The 12,348-nt window shown below is 44.3% G+C and overlaps 1 protein-coding gene across 5 annotated transcripts in view; it reads right to left on the reverse strand.

Moving 5' to 3' along the window:
- Nucleotides 1-2,425: 2,425 nt before the first annotated feature.
- Nucleotides 2,426-12,348, reverse strand: part of cdon (cell adhesion associated, oncogene regulated) — a 182,523-nt gene continuing 172,600 nt past the window's right edge. For 4 of the 5 annotated variants that reach the window (XM_067971079.1, XM_067971076.1, XM_067971078.1 and 1 more), the window contains 3 exons: nucleotides 11,246-11,325; nucleotides 8,330-8,589; nucleotides 2,426-6,696 (listed from right to left, as the gene is read on the reverse strand). In XM_067971079.1, the coding sequence (XP_067827180.1) occupies nucleotides 6,527-6,696; nucleotides 8,330-8,589; nucleotides 11,246-11,325 (510 nt within the window). In that variant the 3' untranslated portion in view covers nucleotides 2,426-6,526. The remainder of the gene's footprint in view (nucleotides 6,697-8,329; nucleotides 8,590-11,245; nucleotides 11,326-12,348) is intronic. The other variant, XM_067971077.1, reaches the window with a different exon arrangement.

The raw sequence follows: 12,348 nt of genomic DNA on the forward strand, positions 1-12,348 counted from the left end.
TTGGGTACAGCTCCACAGCTGGCATTTCTCTGGAACCTTATCCCAACAGGTGCTGGCATGCTATTCAACTCTGGGAGGCATCCTGCCCTCACCCTTCATGCAAACGTTTGTTATAGCAGGACTCAGTTTAGTGAGCAGGAACCATGGTGGATTTCTCTGCCTTTTCTCATTCAGGGATACTGAGGCCAATTTTAGAGGTCTGCCATTCTGTCTGGTAATTACTAATTCAGCACTGATCAGAGATCCAATCTCAAAAGCTATCCTTTTCTGTGTGGCTCAGACTTGGCTGTGATACCCCCATGGTTGAATAGTTGCTGACATACACTGTCTAGATTCCAGACATGATGAGCTCCCAAGCATAGCTAGGCATATAAAGAGACACTGAATGGAGAGAGGGAAGACAGTCAGACAAGTCAGCTTGGGACAATCATGAGTACCTCCTTGTACCAGTTACTGAATCACATCATGTATGGTGATATACATGATGTGATTCAGTAACTGGTACAAGGCAACTGTGCTGGTACATGACAACTGTGCTGGAGAAGCTACTGAGCTCAAAAGTGCAACATGCTGAACTAACGCATGTACAGTTGTAATGATATGGCTCAAATATAGTGTTTGATATTAATTGCGCTCCCTTTCACTGTTAGGCAAGGAGCTCCTCCCAACCAGTTCTGATCCTCCTCAAAATTAAACGCTTAGGTCAACACAAGTGGAAACTGTTTTTGGTATTGGATTGACAAATTGTAGTAGTATCATACATCTAAAAAAGGCAAGAGGTTGTTCTCACAATCAGCTCAGTGGGTAAATGCAATGTCCAGAGTGATACAGAAACTTAAAAAATACGTAACACCAGGATAGTCCCAGGTTACACGAGTTTGTGCTGAGTTAGCTGATTTTAAGACGAGCAGCAGTAGGAACATAAGACTTGGCCTTATTGGGCCAGGGAGGGAAAAGACCAACCATGATTCCTGCTGCAAGAAAGTGCACGTGAGTTCAGGGCAGAATTTAATTCAGCTGTGATGATCTCCATGGTTGGACACCCTGCCTATTCCCATTGTCTGACGTCAACCATGAAGGGCCCCTTCAGCAAGGTACTGATGAGCTGCTAGCGACGTGGAGTGGTAATCTGGCAAGGAGTTGGTGTCTTCAAGAGAGCAAGGGAGAAAACAGAGGGGAAGGAAAAATGATTGTTGGAAGCAGTTTGTTTGCTTCAGGCATCCTTACTAATTGGGGCAAACAACTTGCATTTATATAGTACCTTTAACACCCCAAGGCGTTTTACAGGAGCATAATCAATCAAAATTTGACATCGAGCCACATAAGGAAATATTAGGTCAAGTGGCCAAAACATTGGTGAATGAGGAAGGTTTTAAGGAGCATCTTAAAGGAGGAGAGGTAGAGGGGCAGAGAGGTTTAGGGCCTAGGCAGCTGAAGGCTAAGCTGTGAACGGTACAGCGATAAAAATAGGGGATGCGCTAGAGGCCAGAATTGCAGGAATGCAGAGATCTTAGAGGGTCGTAGGGCTGGAGGAGGTTACAGGGATAGGGAGGGGCGAGGCCATGGGGCGATTTGAAAACAAGGATGAGAATTTTAAAATTGAGGCGTTGCTGGACTGGGAGCCAATGTAGATCAGCAAGCATAGAAGCGATGGGTGAATGGGGCTTGGTGAGAGTTAGTATCGGGGAGCAGAGTTTTGAATGAGCTCAAGTTTACGGAGGATGCAAGGTGGGATCTGGCCAGGAGAAAATTGGAATAGTCTAGAGGTAACAAACGCATGGATGGAGATTTCAGCAGATTAGCTGAGGCAGGGGCGGTGCTGGGTGATGTTACACAGGTGGAAGTAGGCAGTATTGATGATGGAGAGGATATGTGGTCGGAAGCTCACCTCAGGGTCAAATAGGACACCAAGATTTTGAACAGTCTGGTTCAGCTTCAGACAGTGGCCAGGGAGAGCGATGGAGTTTGTGGCGGGAATCAAAGACAATGGCTTCATTATTCCCAATATTTAATTGGAGGAAATTTCTGCTCATCTGTTACTGGATGTCGGACAAGCAGCGTGACAAATCAGAGGCAGTGAAGGGGTCGAGAGAGGTGTATGCCATCAGTGTACATGTGGAACCTGACAGAGTGTTTTCGGATGATGTCGTTGAGTGGCAGCATGTAAACAAGAAATAGGAGGGGGCCAAGAATTGATCCTGTGGGATTCCAGCGGTAAGTGCGGGATCGGGAGCTTAAGAGTCCTCGCATGCTGCAAGCACGCTTTTCCAATCTGATTTCAGCGGATGGAAAACTGGACAGAGAACCCATTACTTTCTGAAGCACATTGACTCTGAAAATCTACCTCCCTTTGCAATACCGACCCCTTCACCTGCCCCAAAAAACAAGAAATGAACAGACACAATCACACTCACACACAGGAGAGTTCTGGGCGCTATATGGTGCTGCTGCTGCCCTAAGACCCTTAGCAAGTGGAGGCAACAGCATCATCTTTAATATTAACAGTATCTTACAAACACTTAACATCTCGCTGAGCTATCATATTTAAAAAATATGTACAATTTCAACAAGAATATTACAACCATTTATGAAAATATAGCATATTTTCTATATAATACAAAAACATGCATTTAAAAAAAGTCAGCACTATTTGTTTTCAATAGAGGGTGACAGAGTACAAAATATAAAAACTTTCAGGCAGTTGGATTTCTTATGATTCATTACTGGGGACACAGACTTTGGGACAAGATATAATGTGTTGTGAGGATTTGAGGGTAAAATTTTTACAATTGTGTGCTCCCAGCATGCAGCCTCACTCCCAGGAGCGTAATTCAGGAAACCGTGTGCACAAAGTCCATGGTTTTCTGTCAACAGGACACTAACTGTGGAAATCATTTCAGCCGAACTCAGTTCAGTCATCAACTGATGCCCATAGATCTGCACTCTCCAATAGGGCTCACTGGATAGCAATCAAGAGTACGAACCCTGTCCAATCTTTTCCTTCCCAAGCAGAGAGGCTAATTGTAGTTTCCCTATTACTGCCATTGACAGAAAGTTGTGGGCTGTGTGAGATTTCTGACTTAAACCCCCAGCACGTGAAGCTCTGCACTAGGGAGTGCACAATACGAAAAAAAAATACTCTTTAATTAGCTCTGTTTTTAGTGCACTGATTTGTGAGTCTGCCTTAAACTCCTGTCTGTTATGGTAACAGTTTAAAATATTCTATGGACATATAACAGACAGGAATTTAACACACATGCACTAACCAGTGTGTTAAAAAAATGTCAGAAAATTAAATGCCTCGCTGTGTATTATAATAAATCTTACAAGTGACCTTTGACCCTCCTAGCCTGCAGGATTAAGGGAGCTTTAAAAGTCCTTCCCATGAGTCAGATGTTGTTTTGTGATGCAAGCAAAAAGTGAATAGCCTTCTAATCAAAACATTCTACTAGTCACATGATTGGTAACATACATATGCCCAAAGATGTCTCATGAGCAATTGCGTTTGCTTACATCAGTGTGGAGTGAGTAGACCTATTAAAAGGGATGTTGCCTCTATATTACCTGTTTGTGCTTTGCTGGGGGTGGAATAGAAGTACAAGTTCCTTGAACAGACAAGTTTGACTCTCAAAACTCGATTAAAGTTGACCGCGTTACTGACTGGGTAATGTTCAGTTTCGGAAAAAAGTTTTTAATCTTGACATTTAAAAAATGTTCTTTTTTTTTGCAAGGGCATTTGCGGTCTGCAATTTCATCACTGGGTCATTGAGACACCTTTTGCTCACAGGACAGTCCGATGGCAATGTCACTTAAAACCCAACGGAGCAATTTTTTGGGGGGCGGGGGTGGTTTGAAATGGCCTGGGTGGAGGGAGAAGTGAGTGAATTAAAAAAAACTAAATGAAATGCAATAGATTCAAGACCGTTACACAGCTTGCAGGGGGCCAGGCCTGAAGCACTGGTTTGAGATAGCCTGAGCCCCTCTGTTGTTACACCCCCATTTTGAAGCATTGTGGATCACAGATAAAAATGCTGAAAATCTAAAATCCAGGAAGCGCCGGACATATGCAGCAGGTAGGTCAGCTTCAGAGAGAGAAGACTACTGGGGAACTGGTCCAACAAAGGGTCCCAACCTAAAACATTAACCAGTTGTTCCTTTCAGATGCTGATGGAACGGTTGGGTATTTTCTGGTTTTATTCTGTCACACAGGCTCCCGAGCAGTTGCTGGGTCACCTTAAACCTGCCAGAGTCCTCGCCCAACATAGAGCAATAATTCAACCCAAGTTTTCAGTCAAAGAACTGGGAAGAAAGTGAGTTCCAGCAGCCGGTGAGTTCTAGTGAATTGCTAGCAGCTTGGAGCATCTTATTTACACCAAGTAATTTTTGCCTATCCACACTTATATTTCATTGTGGTTAGTGTAAGAATCATGCATCACTGATGAGCAATGTGTTCACTTTATACCACAGCCCATCAGACCACATGTAGTATAAACTAACCCCTCAACGCTATCTCCTGACTTCCTCACGTCACCCACCCACCATGGATTCTGTTGCTCTGGGAACAAATGCCCACCTTTTGCACAATCACACGCCTAGGAAAATACCCCAGTCACAGCAGTGTGTAATAGTGAACATAGTGAATACAAGGAAGGTGTCCACTATCATTTTATGGAAATAAGGCCTGTGCATTCATGGTTTCTTTGTATATTTGTATTTTTGTACTTATTAAGGGGAACAGGTATGACTGACAGGGGAAGAGAACTTTAGCTCACTTTGCACCCAATGGCAACATCAAGTAATCGCAAATTGGTGATAACACAGAGGGAGAGAGGCTTCACGATAGCTGAACTGCAACGTAGGGGCAATGAGAAAAAGTTGTCAGAACCAGAAGATCCCCCCGCCACCGCAGCCCATTAACAATAAACACACATTGCAGAAGTGGGAGGGCACACTGGAACGCTAAAGCTCTCCCTGCTTAGCAACACCTCAGGCTCAAAGCTGCTACAAACAGAATGAGACTGAAGGTGCCTGAAGACTGGACACATCATTAATAACTAAATACAATGCACAGTAACAATCTTAAAGGAGACCGCGAAACAGTTAAAACACCGTAATACTGGGCGAATCAACCTGTAATACATTAACATGGCTGCATTGTCAACCAAGTTTAAATAGTGTCAACAAAACTTCATTTTCCCTCAATTAAAAGGGTTTAAGAAGTTAATATTGTAACAACTGGGTAAATGCATCCAAAAAGTGAATTCACACTACAGTTGAATACTAAGACTCTGTTACACTGTCACTGTCCCCATTAAACAAAGCATTACCATGATAGCAGTTGACTTGGTTAGTAGGAGCAGCTGGGCCAGCTGCCCATCTGTTTTCTTTACATGAACACAGACTGGTGAAGCTGTTGAAACAACAGCTCTACACTTCCATTTACATGGACATCAAATGCTTTACTTTGCATGGGATTGCCTGGGTTTTCTAGAAAGCAAATTCCTGATTGGATATTCAGCACTGCAACTCGAGCAGCAAAATGCACATTATTGTCCTCAGGAATGCTAGGCCAAGACTGATTGGGGGCTGGGACAAACCACTGCTTGCCTCAGTTGTGCGGGTTTCTTCAACTGTTGTTGGAAGCACCAGATGAAGCACAAACCTGGAAACGCTGCCTTCCACCGAGGCAAAAAAAACTACACAGCATCCAATTCGCCCTGCTTCAGTCAGACCACCAGGCCCTGAAAGTGGACAAGGAGTACACCACACTGCACCCACATCTTGCCCACCTCGAGAAGGGATGGTGGGTGGCAAGTGAAGGGTGAAAAAGTCAATCCGACGAGGAACAGATCAACGCGTTGCCATGAAGCAGTGTCTGAACTGAACTTGATCTTTTATCAATAGCAACATTAAATGTTGGTGAGGGATCCATGGTCACAACGAAATGAGAGGAGGGGAGGGGGTTTTCAACTTGACCTGAACCAAGTTGGTCCATGTAAATGGAGTCAGTCTAAAGGTCATGTCTGATGGGATTGAGCAATTCTTCTATCAGCCCCATTACCAACAAATCAGTAACTTTGTGCCCCATGCATCACACATCAGGTTCCCGTTACAACAAAACCCTCCATTTGCATTACCCGTTGGACGGGTCTTTTCAGGAATCAGCTCCTGTATCTCGCAGTCTGGGTATCGAATCTCAAAATGTCCTCCTTACAAGTGCTTCTCAATCCACCAGATAGGCGTGATCCAACATTAATTAACAATTTCTATAGCTTCCTCTTTTTTTATATTATTACAAAACTTTATACAAAACAAGGCTAAAACTCCACATTCTGCAGAGAGGAATTGCTCCTCAGAAAGCATAAATAATTAAAAAAGGGTGAAGACATCTTTAAACCAGATACATTCATATGGGGTAATATTTTACTACTACAAAAAAATAAATAGCGTCATTTTCTGATCCCTCCTTGGTCCTTTCAGTGACTCGGTGCAGTTACTGGCTTCAGACAAATAGGGAATCGGTCCCTTAGGTTTCCTGTAGTTCTGCCTCTGTTGGGTCCTTGCAGGTGTTGCCATCAACTGGTTCTGTTGTACTCCAGGCTGTTGGATTATCACAGTCCATTGGAGCAGAGTCAAGAGAAGGAAGAACGCAGCTCAGCGCTTGGTTATCAGTTTCCAATTCAGGATATTCATCATCTGGAAGGAAATATTATAAAGGATTAGCTAATGGTTACAGGATATACAAGGACCCTGTGTGCCACTATGATACCAGCGTAGTGTTCATTTTATATAACAATTTATTGATTTCTATTGCTAATATCTCCCCCTCCTACTCCCCCTCCGGAGGCACCGACTGTACACTGGAGTACAGTTCCATAAATACACAGCTGCCCCAAGGTAATTTACCCAAATGGCCATTAAGTTAATGTTGGCATCCGATTGTAGATTTCAACCCAGGTCCCTTAGTGATAGGATAGCATTAATGCAATGGACTGTGCAGTATGCTGGAAACCAAAGCCAGTCTCCTAAAACACACTAGTTTCTTCTTCACGGGGTGATGTAGTTGTGGACAGTTTCCTCTTGCAAGCCTTTCCTGAATATCCCAACTCACCAAAGTTACAAGTGAGACTCTAGTAGCAAACGCCACCTCACAACTAACTAGGAGTGAACAGAGTGCACAGTTCGCATGCCATGCTTTGCTAAACATGGTAAATATTATTTGTGCAGTACCAGACAAGTGAAACCCTGCCCCCAGATTTGCAGCATTGTTAATCAGTCCTTTAAGCATTTCCCTCAATTTTTTAATGCCTATAGTTTTTTATGATTGGTGGAAATGTAAGAAAATTCTCCTTGTGCATAATGTGCTTGCAATTAATTATGATCTGCTTCCTCTTATGCTTATAAAATGCAAAACTCTGAGCATCAGGCAACTTTGATTAACAAGAATATACCAAGTAATTTCACAGCCATAACTAATTGGGCCGATTTTCCACTCCCCTCTGCCCAAGGGCAATCCAGGCTGCGTGTTGTGGAAGTCTGCGTTGCCCAAACACACCTACCCCGTCAACATTTCCAGCTCAGTACCATGACTTGGATGCCCCACTGGTGCAGGAACTCTCCTTGGAATGGGCTTGGGCCCGGGCCCAAAACTGAGGGAGGAAAGTGGGCCATCTGCAGCACTAATCATGGAGTGACTACAGATCAAGAATCTTATTTTCATCACAACACTCTTTCATGAAAAGCACTGTCTCAGCATAGTTTGGAAGGTACTGGCTCATCTCTAAGCATCAGTCGATAAAGATACTCTCCCTTTTTTCTACCCACTGAGTTCTTATTGATAACATAAGAGGCCTGTAGGAATGATACCCAAAACCAGCAACCAGAGGGCCTGCAGCCCTGATGGTCCTCCTTGCTGCCCAGGTTGAGGAGGGGGGGGGGGGGGGGAAATGTCTGTTTTAAGGTGGGAGGTGGTTACTAACTGCTCCTTCTGAGATCCTCCAATACACACAGAGCCTGGGCACAGCTTCAATGGCTCACCTGCATTGACAGCGCTCGTTTCAGGGCACTCGCCAGGTGGAAACCCAGGAAAATGAGATGGGAGGTGTTTTGATGTCACCAGCGCCTCATTAGCAGATCAGTTGGAAGTTTCCACCTCTTCTGAGAAGGTGGTGGGGGCTTTCCACCTCAGCTCAGGGATACTCTTGGAAATGCTCGTGAAGTGAAAAGGAGCAGAGACCAGGAGTAATGGGAGCTAAGCATTCTCAGGATGCGAAACAGAGGAAAATCAGACCCAAATTTATTCACTTAAAGAATCAACAAGAAATTATACCTTCCATATTGTCCTCGTATGATTGGTTAAGGTGATCGTTGAAGCAGGAATCTTGGGAAGGGGACTGTTCAGCACTTTCCTTTGTACTCTCGCAATCTGCCTCTCCGTTATTTTCAGTGACAATGGATCCAGGGCACAGTGGAGCAATGAGGTGATTTAGAGGCACCATCTCCATGCTATCATGGTGGCAGGTTGGAGTTCGCTGCAACATGGGTAAATTGTTGCTCGGGAAAGTGCCATTGGTTTTAGTGAAACATCTGCTAAAAAGGGAAAGGGAGAATTTAACCCAGAATGTAACATGCTCCGTTAAATGCCTGCACAAATGTGCATGCAGCATCAGCCACAGGCAGCTAACATAAGGACCAGGACGGTTTTACAGTGATCAACGTAGAAGAGAGGGAGTTTGAATGAGAGTGGAGGGCAGAAAGAAACATGAGTCAAGGAGATAGTGTAAGAAAGGGAACGGAGAAAGAAAGGGAAGGGGAAAAGATATAAAAAAAAGAGGAACAAGTGACAGCAAAAGAGAGAGAACACGGCGGAGAGAAAATCACTGCTCCCGAAGGTACACCCAATGGGATACACCCCTTTTGACCTCTAGATGTTTTGAGTACCCTTTGACAATCAGTGAGTCTCATTGCTCCCACCCGACTACAGCATAGCTCATTTCTACAAATTACCATTTAAAATTCCTGTAGAAAAGAAAAATCCAGAAGCAAAGGAGGAAGAAATAAAGAGAAGATAGACCAGGAAAAGAATAAAAAGGGAAGGGAAAAGAAAAGCAAAGCATAGAGATATATAGAGAGATAGAGAAGTAGAAAGGGATATGAAACCAGGAGTGAGGATGCAGACAAAAAAGGATAGTATATCAACATAAGATTACAGCCCAGTAAAGAAATTTGGATCCCTCCACATCATTTCCTTATTTGGATGTTGATCAGCTGGCGGCAACAAGTGCATCCTGATGTCACTTTCAGCCTCTCAGTCACATTTGCAGTTGGGTCAGTATTGTCAAAACAAACTGATGGGCACTTTAACACCAGTCTGAGTACTGACTGTAAGGTCCTGATTACAGCTCGACAAAACCGCAGAAAGGAACAGTGTTTCACCCCAAAGTACTGAACAGAGAGCAGTGAAAGTCTGGCTTCTCAGTGTACCCTGGGCACGAGGCAGCAGAACTCTAGTGAACGAACAGTCAAGCTCAGTGGCAAGGCAAAGCCACAAATGCTTACAGCTCATTTCCACTAGTATCATACACAAATATACAAAGTAATCTTTCAATGGTGCTACTGTGCAGAGAGCAGTAACAGCACGCAGTGGAACTGCCAGGATCCCCAGCAGGTAATTAGTCTCAAGGCAAGGCCAGCTGAGAGGCCACAGCTTGGGGTGAGCAGACGAGGGGGGTGGGGTTAGGGGGCGGAGAGTAAGGCGGGGAGGGGGGGAAGCAGGCTGCTATTGCAATGCTAGCATTTTCAAGATAAGCACTTTCTACAGTCTGTATACACAAGGTACTGTGTAAAAGAAGTGTGTGTGTGTGTGTGTGTCTCAGGCAATGATCTGTAATTAGCATGAATAACTAAGCTGAAAAAAGGGAGAAGGATCGTATTTATAAAGGCTGCTCAGTACAACCTGGTCTCTGTGCGCTGTAGAAGACGTTTAACCGCCCTTTGGCGGTGGGTAATGCTGACCACCAGCCTGGCTTCCCCCTCCCCACCACCACAGTGAAATCCTGAGGCTTTTTTTTTTGCAAGGAAACTAAAAAAAAACATAGAGCTCGTTATTTTAAAATATTCACTCAACTCAAAAAGGAACGAAGTGCTAGGCAAATAAAGACTGAACAGGCTGTGGCAATTTTCTCTAGAAAAGAGAAGACTGAGATGTCTTTAAAATTATGAAGGGGTTCGATAGGGACGACGTAGAGAAGATGCTTCCACTCGTAGGGGAGTCCAAAACTAGGGGCCATAAATATAAGACAGTCACCAATAAATCCAATAAGGAATTCAGGAGAAATTTCTTCACTCAGAGTGGTTAGAAGGTGGAACTCGCTACCACATGGAGTGATTGAGGCGAATAGCATAGATGCATTTAAGAGGAAGCTAGAGAATAATACGTGGGTGAAAGGAATAGAAAGATATGTTGATAGGGTGAGATGAAATAAGGTGGGAGGAAGCTTGTGTGGAACATAAACACCGGCACAGACCTGTTGAGCCGAATGGCCTGTTTCTGTGCTGTAAAATTCTATGTAATTCTATTTAATGTGTTTCTGTTTAAGAACATAAGAAATAGGAGCAGGAGTAGGCCAATCGGCCCCTCGAGCCTGCTCCGCCAAGGAAGAGATGGCTGCAATTTCATCATGACGACACGTGTAACATCAGCAGAATGTGTCACTGTGGTCTGTATTTGTAAACAAATGGGGAAAAAAGATTCATCAAACATGCTTTTGTAAAGACTTCACTGCACTAATTATTTCCACCCACCTCCGCCAGTCCCCAGAATCACTCGCTGAATGAAGTGTGATGTTCAAGGTTACTCCTTTTTGGTTTTCATAGAAAAATGAACAGAATTCTCAAAATACTGATTAAAAACCCATGTACCTGAAATAGAATTTGTCTCGTTCAGTCACCTTAAAGCAGTGGCACAAGGCATGTGAAACTGAAGGAGTGAATTGTCCAAGTTTAATTTGGGCTCTGGGCCGAGTTAGCTGATCAGAGTCAGGGCTGTGGCAGGGGCACAAACTGTCCTCAGGATCCAGGGTCTGGGGAGGGGAAAATAAATCAGGCAGAGATCCCAGGTCGAGAAAGAGTGAGTGCAAGAGAGTGCGAGTGAGAGATCGAGTTTTTAACAAACAAAATGGAGTCACTCCACCCAGTAACCCTGAACAAACATTAAACACTGCACGGAGCCATTGCGCACACTGACCTGTTGTTATTCCTGCAGTTGCGACAGTTAATGCACTCTGACGGTTCGGTCTGCGGGAGCGCGGTATATATCCCACCACCCTGTCAACACAAAATTCAGGGGTCAGGCGTAAGCAGCATCACCAGGACATAATCAGACAGATTCTGTGACATGTGTAAACACTGAACTCAATAAAGCTGCAGAAATCAGCATGCACCGGATCAGATTCTGAGAGATCTTTTACGCACAGCGGTTGTAAAACATGGCTGGTCATATTTACAGATCTCATTTCAAAAACTCAGGTATAATCATGAGGGACGATTCCATACTGCCACAGGGAGTGCATCGCAAGCACGCAGCCTGTGACCGTCCATTTATTTTAATGGGCAGAAATTCACTGGTTGTGCGCCCATGATTTCTGGCAACGAAGTCCCTGCCAGCTCCACTGGAATTACAGAATTGGCCCTATGGTTACAACTTATGTGGCCTTCCTTGAAATATTCCTTCAACCAGGAGAGGTTTCCAGTTCCATCCTTGGCCATCTCCCATTCCTTGTCTACACGTTCGACATTATTTGCAGATACAAGGCCGGTTTCCACATGTATAATGACACCCAAGTCATCACCATCCTTGAATCTACAGTCACCAATGTGTTACCTGACTGCTTGTCCAACATCGGTTTGGCTGATGAACCAGAACTTTTTCCAACTTTACATCGGAAAGTCTGAATCTATCATGTTCAGCTTCAATCAAACATTTTGCGTTCTAGTCCCCATTTTATTGCCCTCCCTTTCCCAGTTGTGCTCTCAGGTGAAACCTAATGGCATGCAATCTCGGTGCCCTGTTTGATCCAGAGTTGAGCTTCAATTCTCACCTGCATCCATCACTAAGGCCACCTATTTCTATCACTCATCCCCACCATATCCTCACTTCACCCCCCACCCCCACCACCACAAACTCTCAATCATGCCTGGGTCACTTTCAGACTTGATTTCTCCAACACTTCATTTCTGTTTTGACTCTTCAGCTACATTGTACACTCGCACCCAATCCGGACCTCCACCGGCTCCCCATCCTCAAACGCACGGAATTCAAAATCTTTGTTCTCGTTTACAAATCCTTCC

Source organism: Heptranchias perlo, chromosome 33, assembly GCF_035084215.1.
Source record: "Heptranchias perlo isolate sHepPer1 chromosome 33, sHepPer1.hap1, whole genome shotgun sequence".
In the NCBI taxonomy this organism is placed as follows: Eukaryota; Metazoa; Chordata; class Chondrichthyes; order Hexanchiformes; family Hexanchidae; genus Heptranchias; species Heptranchias perlo.